Here is a 19,991-nt window from a genome sequence, read left to right on the forward strand (position 1 = left end):
ACATTTACAGCAGAAATCAGAGGACTAATTATTGTCAATGTTAATGTCTTTATTGTCTCAAAATATTACAGCAAACGAATTATAATTAATATAAAAATTTTTTTTTTGCTTTTTCAAATCCATTATTCAATTATAAATTTATTATTCGCGTCTCTGGTTTAATTCGAAATTTTGCATAGCAGGAAATATTTAGTGCTATCAAAAGCGTACCTATACGAGAGGAGCTACACTTCATACAGCTCTATTATATATTATTTATGCTTTGGTAACCCTTTCAAGTCAAGGATGATTGAGCCCTACATAATTCTTTTCACCTTATTAAATGAACATTTAATGAACATTAAATTAAACCAGGCAGCGCGAGCTAATATCTCCACAAGAGATAGCGTTCCTTTAATTAAGTCTCGGCCAAAGAACATGTGCTTCACCTTGAAACGGCGTATGCGCTCGCTGCAGCGCTTGTAGATGGACGCGGAAAACGCGGTTGCAGGCTAATTTGCGGCGGTGCTAAACGAGAAGTTGCCGAGGCATCAAGAAACAGGGTTAGACAAAGGGTGAGGAACAGAGAGAGATAAAGAGAGAGGGGGGAAGAGGGGAGAGAGAGAGGGAAGAAGCGAGGCAAACTCCAGACACACGGCGTGAACTCGTGCGAACTGCGGCTCGAGTAATTATCTTTGCAACGAGAAATGTTATTTACTCGTAGCTATTTGCTTCTTCGGACATTTGATCTTCCTATGGAGAACTTGGCCATTTAGTCTTGGCATGAACATTAAATTTTACTGCTTGTCTTGGCGACGTGCGAAAGATGCTCGATTATAATAACTATCAGAGCATTATTTCTACTTACCTGTATATACAGACAAAAAATGTTTATTTTCTTCTCATAGAGCTCTAGGAATTTTTTCAGAATTGTTTATCAACTTTTTAGTACTGCATTTCTTTATTTTTACCAACATAAGAAAATACGGTATTAAAAAATTTTGAAAAAATTCTGAAAAAAATTCTTAGAGCTCTATGCGAAGAAAATAAACATTTTTTGTCTCTTGCAGTTTTTCTGAAAAGTTAATAGTATTTGAGTAACAAATTATTGAAGACCAATTTTTGGCAATTTTTAGTAATTAACATCTTGTTAACTATTGCGAAAATTGTACAATGGTAGGGGACTTTTCTTCTCAGTTTAGTCCATTCTGCCCCTGGGCGAAAGATTTATCGTTACTTTTGGAATATCCTGTATATATACATAGCAAAACGTAATAACTGAAAACGGAGACAATTCGGATAGAAAACATTTCCGAGCGGGAAGCAAATTGCAGATTGCTGGGCCGGGAAGAGATATAGAAAGGGAGAGAAAGAGGAAAAATGAGACAAAGCTGACCCTTTGTGTCATTGACATTCTGGTAACCGTTGATTCTCCTTCACCTCGAAACCCTCTTTTACCGTTAGGTCGGTTTTATCAAACGGAACTGGCCATAATTGCATGACACAATCAAAAGCCACTTGCGGCTTTCTTTTTCGTTCTTTCATGCCGACTCCAGTTACATGTTTCTTCTTCTATTTCGATTACCGTTCCCTAGCTGCGTATCCAATCAGCACCTGGATTAAATTAACTACATCGGCACCTTCTTTTGGATAGATCCGTTTATAGCAGTAGTTGCTTCTCAATGGAGATTGCTGGAAAAAAAGAGAATAAAAGGAAGGGCGTCATTCTGGAAGGGGAAACACTTGACATAGTTACGATGAAAGTGTCTGACGGGAGTAGCGAATTATAATTGGAGGATTGTATGCAAGAGGCGATCAAACGAGATAGCTGTTGAATACGAGATCGGCGGTACGGAATAACTAAAAACCGCTATTGCAGACGGAACAATTTGAGCCAGATATATTGCTGTAAAAATGCATTTTAATCTAACGAATAAAAATATCATTTGTGTCCGTGGCAGCGGCAAAAAGTAATTGAAAACATGACAAGAAAGTTATGGCTAATTGTAATTGTACTACAAAAATATCTTAGTAGATAAAGTCAGCATCTGGTCAGACCTTCTAAAGCAATCATTTCTATTTTGATGGTAGAAAAGAGGTAATTATTTGTCGTCCAATGTTCCTCTCTTCTTCTATTTCTACATGATATAAAAAGAGATATAAAAGACAAAGGAGAGAAAAGAATTTTATCCAAACAAATGAATGTTGGATGAAGAAAAAGAAAGACTATGAAATTGCTGTTATTTACACGAGTTGAGTTTATACACTTGAGAAAAACGTCCTTAACGGAGTTCTTTATTCTGAAATGATGCGACGGCGAAAGTTGTAAGTTGCTCTCTACTTTGAACGTAATCGTAGACCGGAAAATGCTACGGTGCAGGAAAGTGTTCAGGAATCTCGGTTAAAGCAGTGTTAAGAGCAGTTAAGAAGATAGCACGAGCTAATAAGGTGAACGAGCGATAAGTGCATAGTAAGGACTAGAAGTGGGAGAGGGGAGAGAAGAACAGATAGTTCCTGCAGCTAAGCACCTGATCGTCCACCGATGCGCTATATGAGGTAATGTATAAAGGTCGTCCTTGCAGAACACAGAGTGGCTTTCATAGCTGCTGGACAAGTTCGTGATAAAACCGGCGATAGATAACGATGAGTGAATAACACTTGGCGGCAAAACGATGGGATAACTTTGGCTTGTCACATTATGTACAATTGAATTGTCAACTCCCCCTCCGCTTTCCGCTGCCGTCACCATAATGGGATCGTCATCCCCTTCGGCCTCCAAAGTCCTCGCTATAGCGACCTCGTGAAACATTACGAGGGAACCATGACCTCCGTCTTATGCACCGCTCGTCGCCTCGATGGAGATACGCTAACGAGACATCGACGACATTTCCAAGCAGATGAAAATGCAAATGCCATTGCAGCCGAGTCCTAGAAACTATGCGGTCTCTTCTCGCTCGCGATATGAATTTCATTCCGATTGAGACGTGACGAAAATTAAAGTAACCGTATAAGATAATTATTATATCCGTCATGCTCTCACGTTTTGTATTCAGAAAAATTAGATAAAATAAGATAAAATTTAATGATAGAGGAGTGGTTTTTTATTTGACACATTTTTTTTAAGTTTGTAAATAGACATTGAAGACATGTTCTCTCTTACTCTCTATCTTTGTGATCTACTTTTAAAAATATTATATTAATTTTGTTACATTACATTTATGAGTAACAGGCAATTAAACGTATATATTATTAAAACGTATATATTATTAAAACATATATATTATAAAACATATATATTATTATTATATGTAATATATCAATGTATTGTAGTATGATTTACCAATTAATTTAAAACACTTTTCTATTTATATTTTAATAATATTACTGAATATTCAAGTTCTATGTACGCAATCTTTGAGTAGAATTTTTGAATTTTTATTTTTATTATATGAGAAAACAAATTCACCGTCAAAAATGTGACAAATATTTCAATTTAGAAAAGTCGTTTCTAACGGTCGTGTAAATCTGTGGAAGATAGGTTCCAATAGTTTCTCTTAGTCTTGGAATTTTCCACAGGAGTTCTTTGAGACTTGGTCCGTGCTTCATCTCTTAATGATCATCCGTCAAAGGAACTCTTCTAATGAAATATTTTGCTATTTTGTTGCAGACGGGATCTCGTATCAGTGGAAAAAAGCTTTTTGATCTGGGCAAAGTTATTGAAGGGTTTAAGAAGACGAGTAAAGGTCTACATGAGTCTAATTCCGCTTGGGAGTGAGAAAGAACCAGCGTCCGGTGGATCCGAAAGGAAGAAAAAAGACGGAAAATAGTGGTAACGGTCTCGCACATGTTACGAGCGTAAAAAAGTAGAGAAGAACGAGCAGCGGGAGTAGAAAGGCCGTTACTCTCGCGATCGCCGTCGGTAAAAGCGATGATTGTGTCTTCATGTTATACCCGAAGGAACGGAGTAATACGTTCTGAGAAGAAGGAACGTGAAGTATAGGGTGCATAAATCAGGACTCGTGCAGAAATGAAGATTCTGTCCGGGAAGAGGAATAACGGCAGCGAGAGTGCAAAATTTTACTTGACGTAAAGCTATTTCGCTCAATGACGCGGAAAAAGTGCGTCTGATAAACAACGACGGGCCGCTATCCCTTTTATTCTAAATTTCCATATCTGTCGTCAATGATAGTATAACGGAGTGCGTTAAGTACCAATTCGTGTCGAGCATCAATTAGAGCGGAGACGCGTGATCGTGCTTAATTAATTAATTTCGCTGCCTCGCGAGTCGGTTATGTCCTATCGTCGCACTCGACCATGACCTAGAATCCGCAAGATTAATTATTCACGAGCCAACTAAAAACGCTTTACTCTTTTCCATTTTCAATCAATGGCGCCTCTCGATATCTTCTCTATCTTCGATCCTCAAAATTAATATCGCTATTGAATCTTCATCCCTCGGCAATCCATTCACATGTCAATCCTTCGCTCCTATTACGCAGACTTGATTTAATGAAATTCCTCTTTTGAGGACTTTAATTGAATTTCATATAAATATTATGCGTGTATATAAATCACGCAGCAGCGTATTCTTGTAATTTCCTTCGAGCTATTATCCGTCGGGCGGCTTCAGATCGCAATGATATGAAAATACCAGCTATTAGATGCGGTGGGATAAAACGACAGTGGTATCGAGAGTTTCGTTCGATTGCGTAGATATTCAACGGCCGTGACGTATTGTTGTGCGCCTGTGTTCGGACGAAAAAATAAAAGAGAGGAAAAAGAAGAACGAGCGTAGCGAATAAAAGCGGAGAGAAGTAGCGGAGGCATGTTGGAGAAGATGATATCGAGACGGAGAACTGATTGAAACGTGAGAAAAAAATGACGACTATCGAGGCCGTTAGTGAAATGAGTGCGGTACGTCGGGCGGTATGGTTCAGCGCCGTATTATTCGCAGCAACTCCCTTGGCCTATACTCAAGTAACATGGACGCCAATCTACGTGGGAGGATACAGTGAGTACAATTGTTATTCTTTACTATTGGTGCAAAGCGATGATAACGAAACAGAAAGAAAGTTGGACTGTATTTTTTACGATAAAATTGGATTAATATTCTCTAGTTATAATAAAACTATTCAAGTTGCTAATAATTCAAATTAATAAAATAAAGGACCACAACGCAAGTTCTTGGTAGCGAGATAATATTTTATTCTATTGGTATATAATTCAAGCAATAATAATTATAAACGGTTTCGGTCTCGATCAAGCCTTCTTTAGTATATAAATAACAAATATAAATTTCGGATAAATGTTTACAAATTACGTCGCAAAATCAAAACATTAAGAATCGGTTAACTGCGAAGTCAGATTAAAAATAAGTCAAAAAGATGATAACGCAAAACGCTCGTTAATAATAAAATTTTTTTATGATTCGTCAGTCAATTTGGCAAATTCAAATTTCTTATTAGTTCTTCTAAATCTTCAAACTTATTTTTTCACTTGATAGAACCGTAATCCTTACGAGACGCAAAATTTCCAAATTCTGTTACATTAAAGAAATCATTTCTCATTAGAAATTCTCTAGTTAAATTTTTATATATATAATATTAAGTAATTAAGTACTTAAATAATTAAATAATTAAGTACTTAAACATTTTTGGTGAAGCGTTTATGATGATGAAATGACTCGACTGAAAAAAGTGAATGCTGTAATAAAATATAAAGTTAATGTTAAATATGTTAGAGTTAAAATATAATAATGTGTCACTAATTTCTTGTGCATGTGACTTATTAACGTCATTTATCATTCCTCATGATTTACCCGCGGAATGCATGAACATGCGATATTTGCAGTTGTCACGTACACTAATCTTCATTTTCATATGATAATACATTATGATAAATTATGCTTCGGACCGCGCGTCGCTTCGTTACGAGCTGAAAAAACATGTCAAAACGAGCACACATGCGTTTCCTCTTTTTTACGCGACATATTTTCATTCGTCCGACGGGAAAGCGAAAAAGGAAAGAAAGAAGTGGCGCAGTAAACGATGAAATATCGCGCAACGTTATTTTTTCGCATTTCTCCGAATCTTTTTTAACGATTCGAACTTTGGCAATCAGGGTTATAGCGCAAACGACGAGTGGCGAACGCGAAAGTGTGCTCCACGATAACCTGTACGAAGGATTGATAGTGTCAATTAACGAGCCACGACTGGCTGAAAGTTCGCAAACGAGTACAATTAATGGCGCATCAGCTTTCTGCACGGCAATTGAGAAAAGAGACATCAAAGTGAAATGAACCTATCTAAAGTTGAGTAGAAGTCCTCAAACGCATGTTACCATGATATTAATAAAATGTTAAAAGTTACAATACTCTTTATTGTAATAAAATAATATAAAATAACAAATGATAATATCTATTAATTTAATTAATTAGTATTAGCTTAAATTTTTTTACAAATGAAATTGACAGAGTAATAAAACAAAAATTGAACATTAAATATTTTTCGAAGTATTTAATATTACTTTATTATTTTAAAACGCTTTAAAAGAAAATTTTAATCCGAATTTTATAATGACATTAGAGCAAATTAGAACATCATTTAGAATATCAATTAGAACATAACTTCACGTGAAGATATGTTCCATTAATGCAATCGTAAATGATTATAATGATATTTCTTTGAAAAAATAAATTCAGAATTTAATCTATTGCTCGCGTAACAAGGAGCGTCAAACCGAGAATGATGATAAATGCATAAAATACTCGCTTAAGAGAAAAGCAATCTCACGAGTATTCAGATCTCGACGGACATTAAATTTTTATAACCTGGGACATTTATCCGTTAATGCCGTCACTCCGCCTGATGGACGTTGCAATAATCGAATTACAGGAATAGTCCGTTATAATTTAGACTGGACGGTTTTAATATATTTTACTGTTAATTATCACCGTTGAAAGTTGAAATCAATAGCTACTACCCATCTATAATTATTTCACTTTACGACCTCATAACTTTTGTGTATATTAATGAAATTGTATCATATGCACAGATGCTGCGTTGATAAGTAGATTGTGCGGTCCATAAACTCATATAATGGGATACAATGCGGGAATATCGTCGAAATATAGTATTGCGTGTCATACTTTCCTAAATAATTGGACATAAAATTGACATTTATTTAAATCTACTCATAAAATTATTATATCTGAGAAATTTTTTGTATTGTTACAAATATTGTAATATTAAAGATCGAAATTATAAAATATGCTATAAAAATGGTCGACCAACTGTGTTGGGTAGTCGATAGACAGTATTTTATCCTACGTACTCCCAAGAGAAAACGTGGAGATCTGGAAACTGTAACAATGTATCTACAGTGGGATCAAATTATCGTACACATAGAAAACGATATTGCAAGAGGGTTTAGCCCAAGTAGAGTTTTACCGAATGATCATTCGATCCACGTAGAACGGATTGAAAACCAATCACGCTTCGCTCCGTAGAAAGATATAGGGCCTTGCTACCTAGAAATCAATCTGAAACGTGCCCGAAGTAACTCAATTTTCTCCAGTTATGTCTAAGGTTACCGTTACAGGCCGCGTATAAGCTGATATGAGAAGGTGAGCGTCCTTGAGTTTGCAACTTCCGCGAAGTCTGATCGCAGTCTTAATCACTAGAACTTCATCGTGAGAAATTAAGCACTACCGTTCTACAACTCCGACGTATCTTACCTTGTTTGTCTTAATGAACAAGTCGCAAAGTTGCGCCTTCCTTGCCTTTCCGAGATTTACTCGCTAACATTTGTAATAGGAAACATAACGACCAAGTGGTATTTCTAAAAATTAAAAATTACATTCCAAAATTAAAGTTGTACTCTGCTAGAGAGTACTCTTAACATTCTAATATTTTAATTTTAGAATGTAGTGTTTAATTCCTTTAGTGATATTAAGCACTTAGTTACTATATCTTCATCCAGAAGTAATCCGTGTTATATCATGTCAAGTTTCTGTTAACTGTTAATAAACACAAGTTAGGAGGAGCAAGTTGCAGAAATATATTCAACACATAAGCATAACGATGCAAATGTGATACACATTCGCCAAGTGGAATGTCGCTTTATTCAAAGTCCGAAGTAGCATACCGTAGTAACAGAACTGAGAACCTACTATAACGCGCCATTGTGGCGCATCAATCTTCTAGATCGTTACGCGTCCTCCGTCCATTTAGTAAGGTCTCTCCAGTTAGATCCTGACTTCGTCGTAAGCGATGTCGTCGCGGTAACGACTGGGCTAGACAAGCGGATCCTTTAAAGCGTGATCCAGGGTTGCGTGTAGATCCGTCGGAATAATTCAAGCCGCAAACATCGTGCTCTGGTGATGGTGGATCAGTCGGGAGAGAACTCAGAGTGAGTTTAAGCGAAGGGGAAACGAAGTGGTGGAATATAGGATCGCCGCCGCTGAAGACTCTCCTTTGCAGTTAGTTGTCGTCGGTAGCAGACTGTACTCTAATTAACGGCGGGTAACAAGAGTACCCGAGAGAGATGGAGAATCGTTGTAATAACTTGCGCTGCTATCAAGCGATGAAAGAGGTGGAGATGAAAGAGAAGGAGAGATTGCATACAAAAGAGAACGGATGGGTGGAAGGGTGGTTTATGAAAGACGTGAGAGAGGAGCGATTCTCGAATCGGTATCTCAAGTACCTGTCTTAAAATGTTGTCGATTAATTAACACCCGAATACCGAGCACTTCCTGTTTCCCGGTGTTGAAACTTCCAACTTTCATGACGTGTAAAGGTTGAAACCCAGTTGATGCCTCCGGTGAATATTGCGCGATACTGAGAAGACTAACTACTGTAAGCAGAAATCGGAGATGGATAGTCTCTCACGTCGTGTTAAGTCGACATAAATGGGGTTGAAAGTCATTTGTCATACAACTCTGTACGCCGGTTTATACCAAGTTACCAATAACGCTTGATGAAAGTAATGAAGCTTCTTCCATTTTTTTCTGCATAAAGCATTTCCTTCCGCGATAAATTTTTTAACTCGGTCATTAGCCAAGTTACGTCATAATGTTTGAACAAAAAAGAAAGTTTTATTATATATTGAAAAATGACGTTCTTTCACTAATTATTGTAAAAAAATATCTCCATATGGTGGTCAAATTGGTCTTAGAAAGTTGGAAGTTTCAGATTCAAATCCTGATTGAGGTGATATTTTTTTGCAACAAATTCTTGATGGTGTTTTAAGATTTATTAGCATCAATTAATGATCAATATAATTTGTAATGTTATTTTCAGCTTCAGTTTATGATTGCATTTTATCAAATCGAATCGGCGCGCATTTCATAGAACTGAAAAATGTATTTGCATTTGTATATGAATGTTATTAACTATAACCAAAATTCACTTCGACCGAAAATAGAATTCTTTATATTATTTGATTTACTTTTATTATCTTTGTCTATTTTTGAGTTTATCGCAGAAAACGAGTAGAGGAAATAAAGGGTAAATTGATGCGCTTTATTCTTTGAATTTCGATGGCGCATCATAGAAAAACTGATCAGTGGCGCGGTATCTTCCGTATTAGTGTGTATAGATGCACGAAGACTGCATTGTGAATCAGACATGCGTATTTAATTCACGTATTACTCACACACGAGATATGAATACACGCAGCATGCTACCGGTTACGCGCACCTTGTCTCATTATTCGAACTTCAAAAGGATCATACTTCCATTGTAGCATAGCAGTAATTATATTCCTTTCATGTACCGTTATTATGTTACGTTCGTCATTTATGACGAACTAGTCTTTATAACAATAGGTGATTGATGTCGTCTAAGCCAATATCATAAATCAATAAATTATCCAATAACACTGTTTCATGAAGACGACGAAAATGATTTATAATACTATAATATCCCGGAACGAAGCGTTGCGTCGATTTGATCTAATTTCATAACGTTTACTAAAGATGATTCTTGAATCGTTCGATTTCTTCAAGTTATTTGCGTTATTTCTTGATAGAGAAACGATGGATAAAGAACTTCTTTTACGCGCGCTTGTCCAACTTGGCGAATAAAGTCGGAGATTGTATAATAAAAAGACTTACGCTCGTAAAGTCGCGGTGAGATTCAAGTTGGACAAACGCGACTCGAATATCGTGATCAGTCTTTAAAGATTGCGAGCGATTTTCAAAAAAGGGCATAAAGCTTTTGTCATTCTTCATCTTTACTTTCTCGTTTCGCACCACTTAATCTTATCACGACTTATCTTGTACGGACTCGGCCGTTCAAACTCGGCCGTTACTACTTGCTGTCTTGAAGAGCAACTTCGTTCACGAGCTAAACTTCGATCCTCTCGCAGTTTTTATTGCATTGCTTTATTAACGAGAGCGTGCTACGTGATGCGAATTAATTACTTTGTGTTCGCACCAAATTTGTTTTGTTTCAACAACATGTGATAACAATGGGGTAACTTTTATGGCAGGTTAATCATGTATGAAATATATGTTACAAGTAATTGTTTGGATGACAATGATAAATGATTTTATTGCAAAAACGTTTGCTTAAAAATATATTCTTTACGATTGCGTGGTGTCAGACATTATTTCTTCCGTGATAAATAGTAAACATCGATGCCGTACAAATACACATCCCAATATTTTAAAAATAACCGGATTACAAGAAATCCGATTATTTTAAAAAATATAGGGATTTCTCTCTCTTTGTATATATATCCACACCAATCTCAAACAACATTGCTGTGAAAATATGGCATTGTGCGAGCTATAAATGCGTATCCGTCGTATTGATTTATAAGTCAAAATGCGAGGGAAAAACGTGACAATCTCGCACCGTGCGTTTCAGTAGGCACGAAGCAAAGGTTGGATATGCGGAGTGCACGAAGGCGAAAACGTTTGTTTGGACGAGTAAACAGGAGCGAGTTTGCTATCCGAGGAGGAAGAGCATGTCTCGGCGTGTGCGTGGAACGAGGTGTCTACCCTTTCCCCGTCTGGGCGTCTCTGCACAAATGACAATTCAATATTGATGCTAACCTTGCTTTCATAAGTAACTGTTGTCCACCAATTTGTGTGTTCACAACAATAAAACTACGTTTTCAAGCTCAGAAAGCGGTCTTTCAAAGTGAATTGTAAACTTCGCCCAGACAACTTGTTTTCCCGGTAGACGGATGCTCAGTTGATATTTCTCGCGGAGATCGTGTATCCTAGTTCCGTTATTTATTAACTTGATCTCGTTTGAAATTTCATTTCCTCCGACAAACTGCAACGCTAGAGGAATTATTAGAGATATTATTTAAAATTTCTCGCATTATTACATAAAACGATAAATGAATTATATAGGAATAATCGCTTTGTAATCGAATTAACAAGAGGACAAGTAAACTTCGACATTCTAGATTTCAATCAATTTATAGTAACGATTCACCACAAAAGTTGTGCCAATGCGTAATATTTACGAGATATCATTATTTAAAGTTCTGACACAACATCTGTTATCGTGGATTACCGGGAAGGGTACAATAACATTAAAAATTGGGCGAAGTCTAGAATGTTGAAGGTTAATTGTCCTCTTGCAAGTAGTGAAAAACTTATAACTAACTTGGAAGAACTTCATTAAAAATGTTGGAATATGACAGAAATTGAAAAAGTTAAGCCGTTTAGTTTGCCCTACATTACTGAAAATCTCATTGATCTTGATCTTCGACACCATTACAGTCAACTAATTTGATTTATACTTTGCCTCGACGAAGCTAAAGTTTTTAAATATCTATTGCCAAAAGCAGAATTTGAAAAAGTTAAGCTATTTCTAAAAAATTTTGCAGACGGATGATCAGAAGGACGACCAGACCAACCCTATGAAATTATATAGTATGTTGTATTACTTAATAAATATCCAGGTACAATAAGGCAAAACCCTATATTATTACAAAGAAAAATTGTATTCATAATATTGACAATATTTGTAACAAATATTGTTTACGGCGTAAATTTACTTTCTCGAAAAGTACAATCACCAATAGTAAAAACATCGCGAATACATATTGATCGATGCTGTATTGCCGAATTGTTCGACAAGGGAGCAGCTGTAAAAAGGTGCATAATGAGAAAAGGGGTTCCAGGTTTCGTCGATCTTGCAATCGCGGAGGCGCGCATTGTTACAAGACATCGGGACTACCGCGAACGAGCGAACTTGAAAAGCCACCTGCGCGCGCGGTGTGCAGGTGCATTGTAATTTCATAGTCTTCGAGCCCCTTCTCCCTAACTTCCTCCCACCGAGGGTGGGTTTCCTGCCAGGTCGACGGACCGGGGACCGTCGGGCAAACTGTAATCCTGTTTTCTAAATGTAACCCAACTTCGGTGAACATGTGTATGTCCGACCGCAAGCACTGTTCGACAATTTGTCTCCGCGCCCGACGCTCCGTCGCACTCCTTTCTCTCTCTCTCTCTCTCTCTCTTTCTCTCTCTCTCTCTCTCTCTCTCTCTCTCTGTCTCTATGTTTCCTCGGTACTCTCTTCGCTGCTCCCTCAGTTTCCTAACTACATTCTCCTTCTTGCGAGTTCGGTATCCTCCCCAGGGGTGTGAAGACCCTTTGCGCGAAACTACATTTCCTTCGATATTCTTGCGTGTGCATACGCAAACGTACGCATTGAGACAGTAGATAACGCACGCGCGACGTATTCGTTTAGCTGCATGTGTACATACGCTATTCATGTACGTATAGGATAATGTAGGCTACATGGAGTACACAGGATGGTTGTCTGTATATATCGCGCTATTGCAAGTGTGCATGTGTCCGTTGCACATTCAGGTTTTTGGATGCAGTTTAACGCTCCTCTCGGTCTTCGACGTAACTTCCGCGAGAAATTTACTTGTGTTGCTCTTCGAAATTTGCGTCGAAGATTATCGAACTACGATAAACCTTAACCACTTGTGCTAACCATTCTACTCGTGGCTTATTTGCCTCGTACAGGGAATTTCTCTTGAAAGGCGTCTTGCGTGTTTCTTATCAGTAAACTTATGTATCGATTTTAGTGTTGTTTTAAAATAATTTTAATAGTTTTATTTTAAGTAATGGATTTAAATAATGGATTAAATAATGGATATTGTTATCTTTATTATTATTACATGGCAGCCTCGGTGGTGCAGCTATTAAGAAATCTCGAATATAAAATATTAATTTATTTACGAGGGATGTGATAATATCAAAATGTTCTCTGCAATATAAAATAACGGAGATACATTATATTTGTTAATGACATGCGCACTTCTGTCAACAGATAAATGAGAGCTACAGATCTCATTGAAATTATTCTTGTAAATTATATCTCTTCATTATAACTGATAATACGTATCATTTTATTCTTGAAAAGAATCACTAAATTATATCGTCAGATTTATTAAACCATGCGCGCGCACATACATATCGAGTTTGCTCGACAAACGATCAGCGATACATATCGTCGAAATTCAAATCTCTCCATTCGAGTCACTCGTCATCGCCCAACGAAGCTTGTAACATAGCAGTTTGGCAAGAACAATTAACCTCGGGCTGAAAGCATTTAGCAATACGAGTCTAATTCAACCGTCGTCAGATCTCGCATACCGTCCCTTCATCCGACTCGTATCTGACAATCGATTCCTGTTAATCCATTCCGTGCAGCGCACACAATCACCGATCTCGTTGCACCGGAATGTTTTATACGAACCTTTGTTCGTAAATTCACGAGTAAGCGCCGGTGGGAAAATCGATCTTCTTTCTTCCTGCGCCGGCGGATACGAATCCTGTTGAAATTCGACGCCGATAGCAGACTCGTATACAACACTGTTGAATCAACATTGATATTTTTGCAATGGCTCTTTCTATTTTCTTACGCATATCTTTGACGTGGTTAGGAAAATTACTTTTAAAAGTAACTCATTATCGTTATTCATTACTTATTGTAAAAAAAAAACTAGTTATCGTTACTCGTTACGTTTTGGAAAAAGTAACGGGTAAACGTTATCGTTACATGTCAGCGTTATTATTCAAGAAATATTGAGTCGTTATAATTTTTGTTATTTTTTTTTTTTACTGAATGTTGATGACCCTTTTTTTAGAATGGTATCCAATTTTTTATGTCACTAATCAGTTCTACACAATTCTACACGAAATCTATGGTGATTATGGTAACATGGTCAAATATAACACTCCTTTTTTTGTATTAAAGCTCGCATATGGATATTTTATACATTCTACATGAACATTATGTATAAAGTAATGATAAAAATAATTTATTCGTCACACCGAAAAGTAAGTACTCCAAAAAGTGTAACACTGCGTTATTATTACTGCCACTAATAAACTGGATTGGGTTAATGTTTTTTTTAACTGAATAAAGTTAAAGTTAATGGCTTTATAAAATTAATACAATTAAGTTAAAAGTTGAAGGAACAAAAAATTAACTTAATGAAAGTTAAATTAATATTGAATTAACTTAAGTTAAAAAAAAGTTAGTTTCAAAAAAAATTATTTTTGAGGTCAAAATGTCCTAATTTTTCTTAAAATGAGATTAAATAACTACAATATAGATTTATTAAGTAAATTAAATTTTTAATTTTTTATTCACATATGATATATTATAACATAACTTTTTAGGTTTTTACTTTTTAATAAATCTTAAGCCATAAAAAATGGTTTTAATATTTACAACTATATTCCTTTTCATATTACTTTTATCGTGCATATTTCACGTTTTTATCGAAGAATCAGTCACAACCATTGTCGAGGAAAATCGAGTTCGTATTCATCTAATCAATGATAACGAAATGTCGATGAAAATGACAGATACACTTGGTTAATTAGCCTTCGAGCGTTATTAGTAATTACTGTTGTTACGTACATTCGACGGAGTTTTAACGTAACGTTGAATGATTGTAACCGGAAATCGACCACAGTCGTTGCTCACGGCAACCTGAGTCGGAACAGCGTGTCGTGTGCGAATTGTCGATATTCGAGAGAGCGGCAATCGCAGTCGCTCGTCATCGCTCGGCATGGAGAGAGAACAGCTCGTAACTTGCAGCAAGAACAATTAGCCGACGGGCCTGCCGGAATTGCCATGGGCGGTACAGCCGGCTGGTTGCTCTCGCACTCGTCACGAGTGCTCTTCGCGCAATCCCTTCCATACTACCCCTCCGGGTTCGTCGCGTCCCTCTATCGTCGCTACCGATTCTTGTTGCACCAAAGCAACCTCAACATGAGTTATAGACCTCCGTCAAGTTTCCACAGCGGCGGCGGTGTGGCTGCTATATAATATAGTCTACCAGTAATATTGTTCAAAATATCAGGAGCTAACTCCGGCACGTCGCGACGCCGTGCATATGTTTCCCAATGGGAGCGAGTCATGCTTTAACTTCATTCTTCTCGCGCTGTCCGCGATTGGCGTCACGCAGAGAGCGAAAGTGCTTTCGTATGCCGGATAAGTAATGTCGTGACGGAAGTTCCGAGAATGTAACTTGAATGCGCGAAGTGCGCTATGACTAATTAGATTGTCACTAGATGCGCGAAGATGATGTACTGAATTCTCTACGTATTCCGTTTGAAAAGTAGAGAGAAAACGTGATTTCTTGAGAGATAACTTTGCGCAGTTTACGAAATGCAAATTTAATAAGTAACCTTGTTATATATATACATATATATTTCTAAGAATTCTCAACAACAAAAGTATTAAAAAAGCGTACTGTTAAATTCATAATGTCAAATTATATTATATTTAATTTGAGTTATTTTTAATTATTTCTATTGGTCGTTATTGCTACTCAATGTTGTTAATTTAATTAAAACAGTGGAGTTAAATAATTTAACTTTAGAAAATGTATTCAATGCTCGCGCACTAATCATGTAGAAAATCAAGTCCCGATGAAATGAGTTTTCACACATAAAGTAGCTTAGGTATAATGTGGTGAAAGAGAGAACAAAAGATGTCATAAACACATGGTTCAATAATGGATAATTTTTTATATATTATTAAAGGGTGAACGTAAGTTTGACACGATACATTATAATTCAAAAACTATTCATTATTGAGTTTTGTGTTTATGACATTTTTTTGTTCATCACATTATAAGGTACATTATACGTGAAAACTGACTAATTTTATCAAATTTGTACCCAATTTTCCAATTTTTTAAAATCAGTTCTTTGAGGTTCTTTGACTAAAATTTAATTTATTTTTCTACTTGATGTTTTACTTAAGTGCATACGTTAATAATTGTTTACTTTAAAACTAAATGCAAATTAATTAAATTAAAACTAAACTGCAAATGGATTGATTTTGACAGACATGGAAATGTGTAAAATTAACAAAATGTTATTTAACTCAAGGGATTTGGTTACCATTGCTCTTTTAATATCTAACAGTGTACATCAATAATGAATATAAATGAACTGGGAATTGGATATAATTACAACTCGAGTCATTATTTATCTGGATTACGATGTACATATCTATGCACGATAGTAACTAAGCAATATAATTACGACTACAAACTGTTAACCAGTTTACGTTGCGTATGTATTTGAATTCGTGCGCGTGGAGAACCAGAGAGAAAACGAATGGGAGCGAGGAAGAGAGAGAAAGAGCGAAAACTATGGCAAACCTGTCTATTTAATGAAAATTAACTAACAGCCGCGTATCGCGCGAAACGCGGCGGAATGATGAACTTTGGAATAGCTGGGTGAGATAAGGGCGAGTGATAGTAGGGTAGAGAAACTCAGTGGATTATATTTCAATTTCGACTTTGGTAGAAACACGTGGATGATAAAGCAAAACGTGCGACGCGCACCTTGCCAGGCGATAAAGCCGCGATATCTATCCGCCATAAAATGCAAAATCCATCTTAGACGAGGGCGTGATCTGGGGATATGAGGGATGCGATACGTTGTGCACTGTTGGCGCAGGACTTCGAGCGACTAGGAATGATCCGCTTTTATCTGAGCACTTTTCGATACCGGCCAAATGTTTCTTAGATATTGCGCGTGTTGTGAATTATGGTCATAAAAACGACTTATCTCTCAAAGTGCACGTACAAGATATTTGCAATATCGTTATACGAGACTAGATTGTGCTGAGTCGAAATTGTAGTCCTACTTTCAATTTCTTTCAACCTCAATTAAACCTTATAAACCTGTTTTGATATTTAAACACTCAAATAAGACCTCTTTTAATATTACTTAATCTACAGCTTGTATTTAGAAAACTTTTTTAAATCTAAAAATAGTAAATTTTCCGATAACTGCCATTTAGGTTCAACATAGGAGCTCAATTCATTAGATTAGAACCTATTATAAATCTCTAGAGTCTGCATACGTCCTAAAACTAAGGTTCAAAGTAAGAGCAAAATCTCGACTCGGGATAACTGCTAGATTGTAACTGCAAGAATATAACCTCATGGTATGGTGAGCAAATAGTGGTATTATTCAATTAGAAAATTGGTTCCCATTTTTTTGTTAATACTGATATCTATATTTCCCTCATTATCGAATGTAATCTATATCATTTCCTTGTTCTGTTGCAATATTACATCTGCCGGCTTAATTTAATTCTATTTTATATCACGATGATATAAATACACCGAAAGTAAGTGTGTTTTGAACACTTTTAATGTCATTCTCTTAATTACCTGCGCTCGTATTAATTACTTAAACTCAACCGCGGAAATGAAATTTCACGAATGCACGTGTAATTACTCAACTACTGCGTTAAATTAACGCGAGGTTATACGGTGCGAAACTATGTACGAGATATAATGTGCTTTCGAACTTACACGAGTTAAAGAGAAATTCGTTGTTCGCAGTGCTTAATCAATTTCGGAGGAAAACGTGTCTGTCTACTGACTGTCCATTAACGAATTGTCGCGAATCAATTCGATATTTTCAGTTAATTAAAAGTGCATTTGGAATTTGCAGTTTAATGGAGCGAAATTTAATGCGCGAGTTACGGTCCGAGCTTTGAACGAGGGATTCTTGATGAAAAATAGAGATAAAAGAAATGCAATCGTTTCATTACAATCAGCGATATTGTTTAAAGCTTGTTGTGGAAAATATGTTTCGAGTTTCACACACAGGGAAGGGATTCGTAAAAATTTAATTTGCGCTCATTTATTTCAGCATTGCGTCAATGAATAAAAAACAAGAACTGCAATAAGAGAAGTATCATCAAAAAACAAAATATAATATATATATGTGTGTGTGTAATAAAATTCTAGTATTAATTGTTTATTAACATATTATTAATGATTTTCTATCATACTATACATATTGATTTTTATTAAAGAATTTAAAATATAAAAGTTTTATATGTGTGTTTAATTAACACATATATCATAATAACTAATTATATACATGAAGTAAGAATTCGGTCTAAATAATAGCAATAATTTAATTTATATAATTGTTAATTATACCTTTTAATTATTAGCTTTAATCTTTTAAATGTCAAATAAATTCGATAATGTAACATGTCTATGTCGAAATTAATTTGCCACAAGGAATAGAATATTTGGCGTAAATTTATCTTATAACGTTTGTGTATTTATTGTAGTCTTTATTATTCTTGATGACTGATATTATTTCCACATAAAACATTTAGCGTTGACTCATAAAAGCTCTTTAATACTTATTGTTAGACAAATTGAATTCTTAATTCTATTGAGCCGTTATTTTCATTTTACTTTTTAAGTATCATCTTATAATGTTCAATATTTCGTATCAGTAATGAATTTTGACGATGCGGTGCTCGGTGTTTTCGTGCATCCGCGGTACGTAGTGTGCATCGTACTATTACTTACACAAGCTTACCGCGCTATTATTCGTGCAGTAATTGTCGAATCGGAAATTGCGGCACAAGTCGCTCTGCGTATTTCCGAAATTTATTTTTTTTTATACATTCCACGAGAAAATGCTGTCATTACGAATAGTTATTAATCCATACGATGAATTCTCACGATTTATTTTAACACAGTTATGCGCAATCTGTGTTCTCCCCCCCCCCCCAGTCAATTAATTTTCTGTGGCTTGCCAATTTACAGCGCTGAAAATATAAAATTATATTATATTTTCTATTTTATGTAAACTATCAAAACAACATTATATATATAACAGTTTAATAGTTTCATATATTTGAGATACAATTTTCAAAAAGTTTGATTAAAAAGATCTTTTATAGAGAGAGAGAATTTATATTTGAAAATGTAACTTATATTTCCTAGATAAATGACATATTTAAAATATTAGATTTTTATAAATTATCTCGATTTTTTTATTTCTTTATTGTCAAAATAAAATTTATATTTAATCATTTTGGTAGTTACTTTTAACAAAATGTACAGTCGTGTAAAAATGATCATCAAAATAAATAACTGAAAGAAATAGATCGATACAAAAATTTTATATCAGTAAAGAAATTATATTATCACTTCCTTATTGATATTATTATAAAGTTTTTTATCCGTTTATTTTATATACGTGTTATAATAATAGATACAGTATATTATATATATGCTATCGAAATAAACATGCGACCCGCAAGATTTTATCTAAATCTGAAAAGGGCCTTCAGTTCAAGAAAGGTTACGCATAATTATTCTAAAGCATTAAATACTGTCTCGCACCAACGAGTATAGATTGGCACACAATACTCTCGTCATTCGCTTTTTGTGATGACAACATGTGTACGCATAGCTTTTGTGTACGCATAGCTTTTGTGATATTTACGAGTGATAATATATCGCTTAAAATCGAATATATTTCGTATCGCGGTTTGAGTTTCGCTTCACGGATCTAAATTTAATACACCTACCTATTTTCGCGCTCGTGCGCAGATCGAGAGAATACGAACACGGAATAATACATGAATTGCCGGATTGAATGATCGTAAAGTGATACTCCACCGTTCGTTAATAGTTAATTTGAGATAGTAGGGGTAGCATACTCGATATACGTTTATTTCGG

The 19,991-nt window shown here is 35.6% G+C and overlaps 1 protein-coding gene across 3 annotated transcripts in view; it reads left to right on the top strand.

Moving 5' to 3' along the window:
- LOC108728164 (uncharacterized) overlaps positions 1-19,991 on the top strand; it is a 273,603-nt gene that overhangs the window by 52,634 nt on the left and 200,978 nt on the right. Inside the window, exon 2 of one of the 3 annotated variants that reach the window (XM_018456583.1) lies at positions 4,641-4,990. In XM_018456583.1, coding sequence (XP_018312085.1) covers positions 4,858-4,990 — 133 coding nt within the window. In that variant the 5' untranslated portion in view covers positions 4,641-4,857. Of the gene's footprint in view, positions 1-4,412; positions 4,991-19,991 lie in introns of those variants that run through there. The other 2 variants (XM_018456584.1, XM_018456582.1) reach the window with 2 other exon arrangements.

This window comes from Mycetomoellerius zeteki, unplaced genomic scaffold (genome assembly GCF_001594055.1).
Source record: "Mycetomoellerius zeteki isolate Tzet28-1 unplaced genomic scaffold, Tzet1.0 scaffold58, whole genome shotgun sequence".
In the NCBI taxonomy this organism is placed as follows: domain Eukaryota; kingdom Metazoa; phylum Arthropoda; class Insecta; order Hymenoptera; family Formicidae; genus Mycetomoellerius; species Mycetomoellerius zeteki.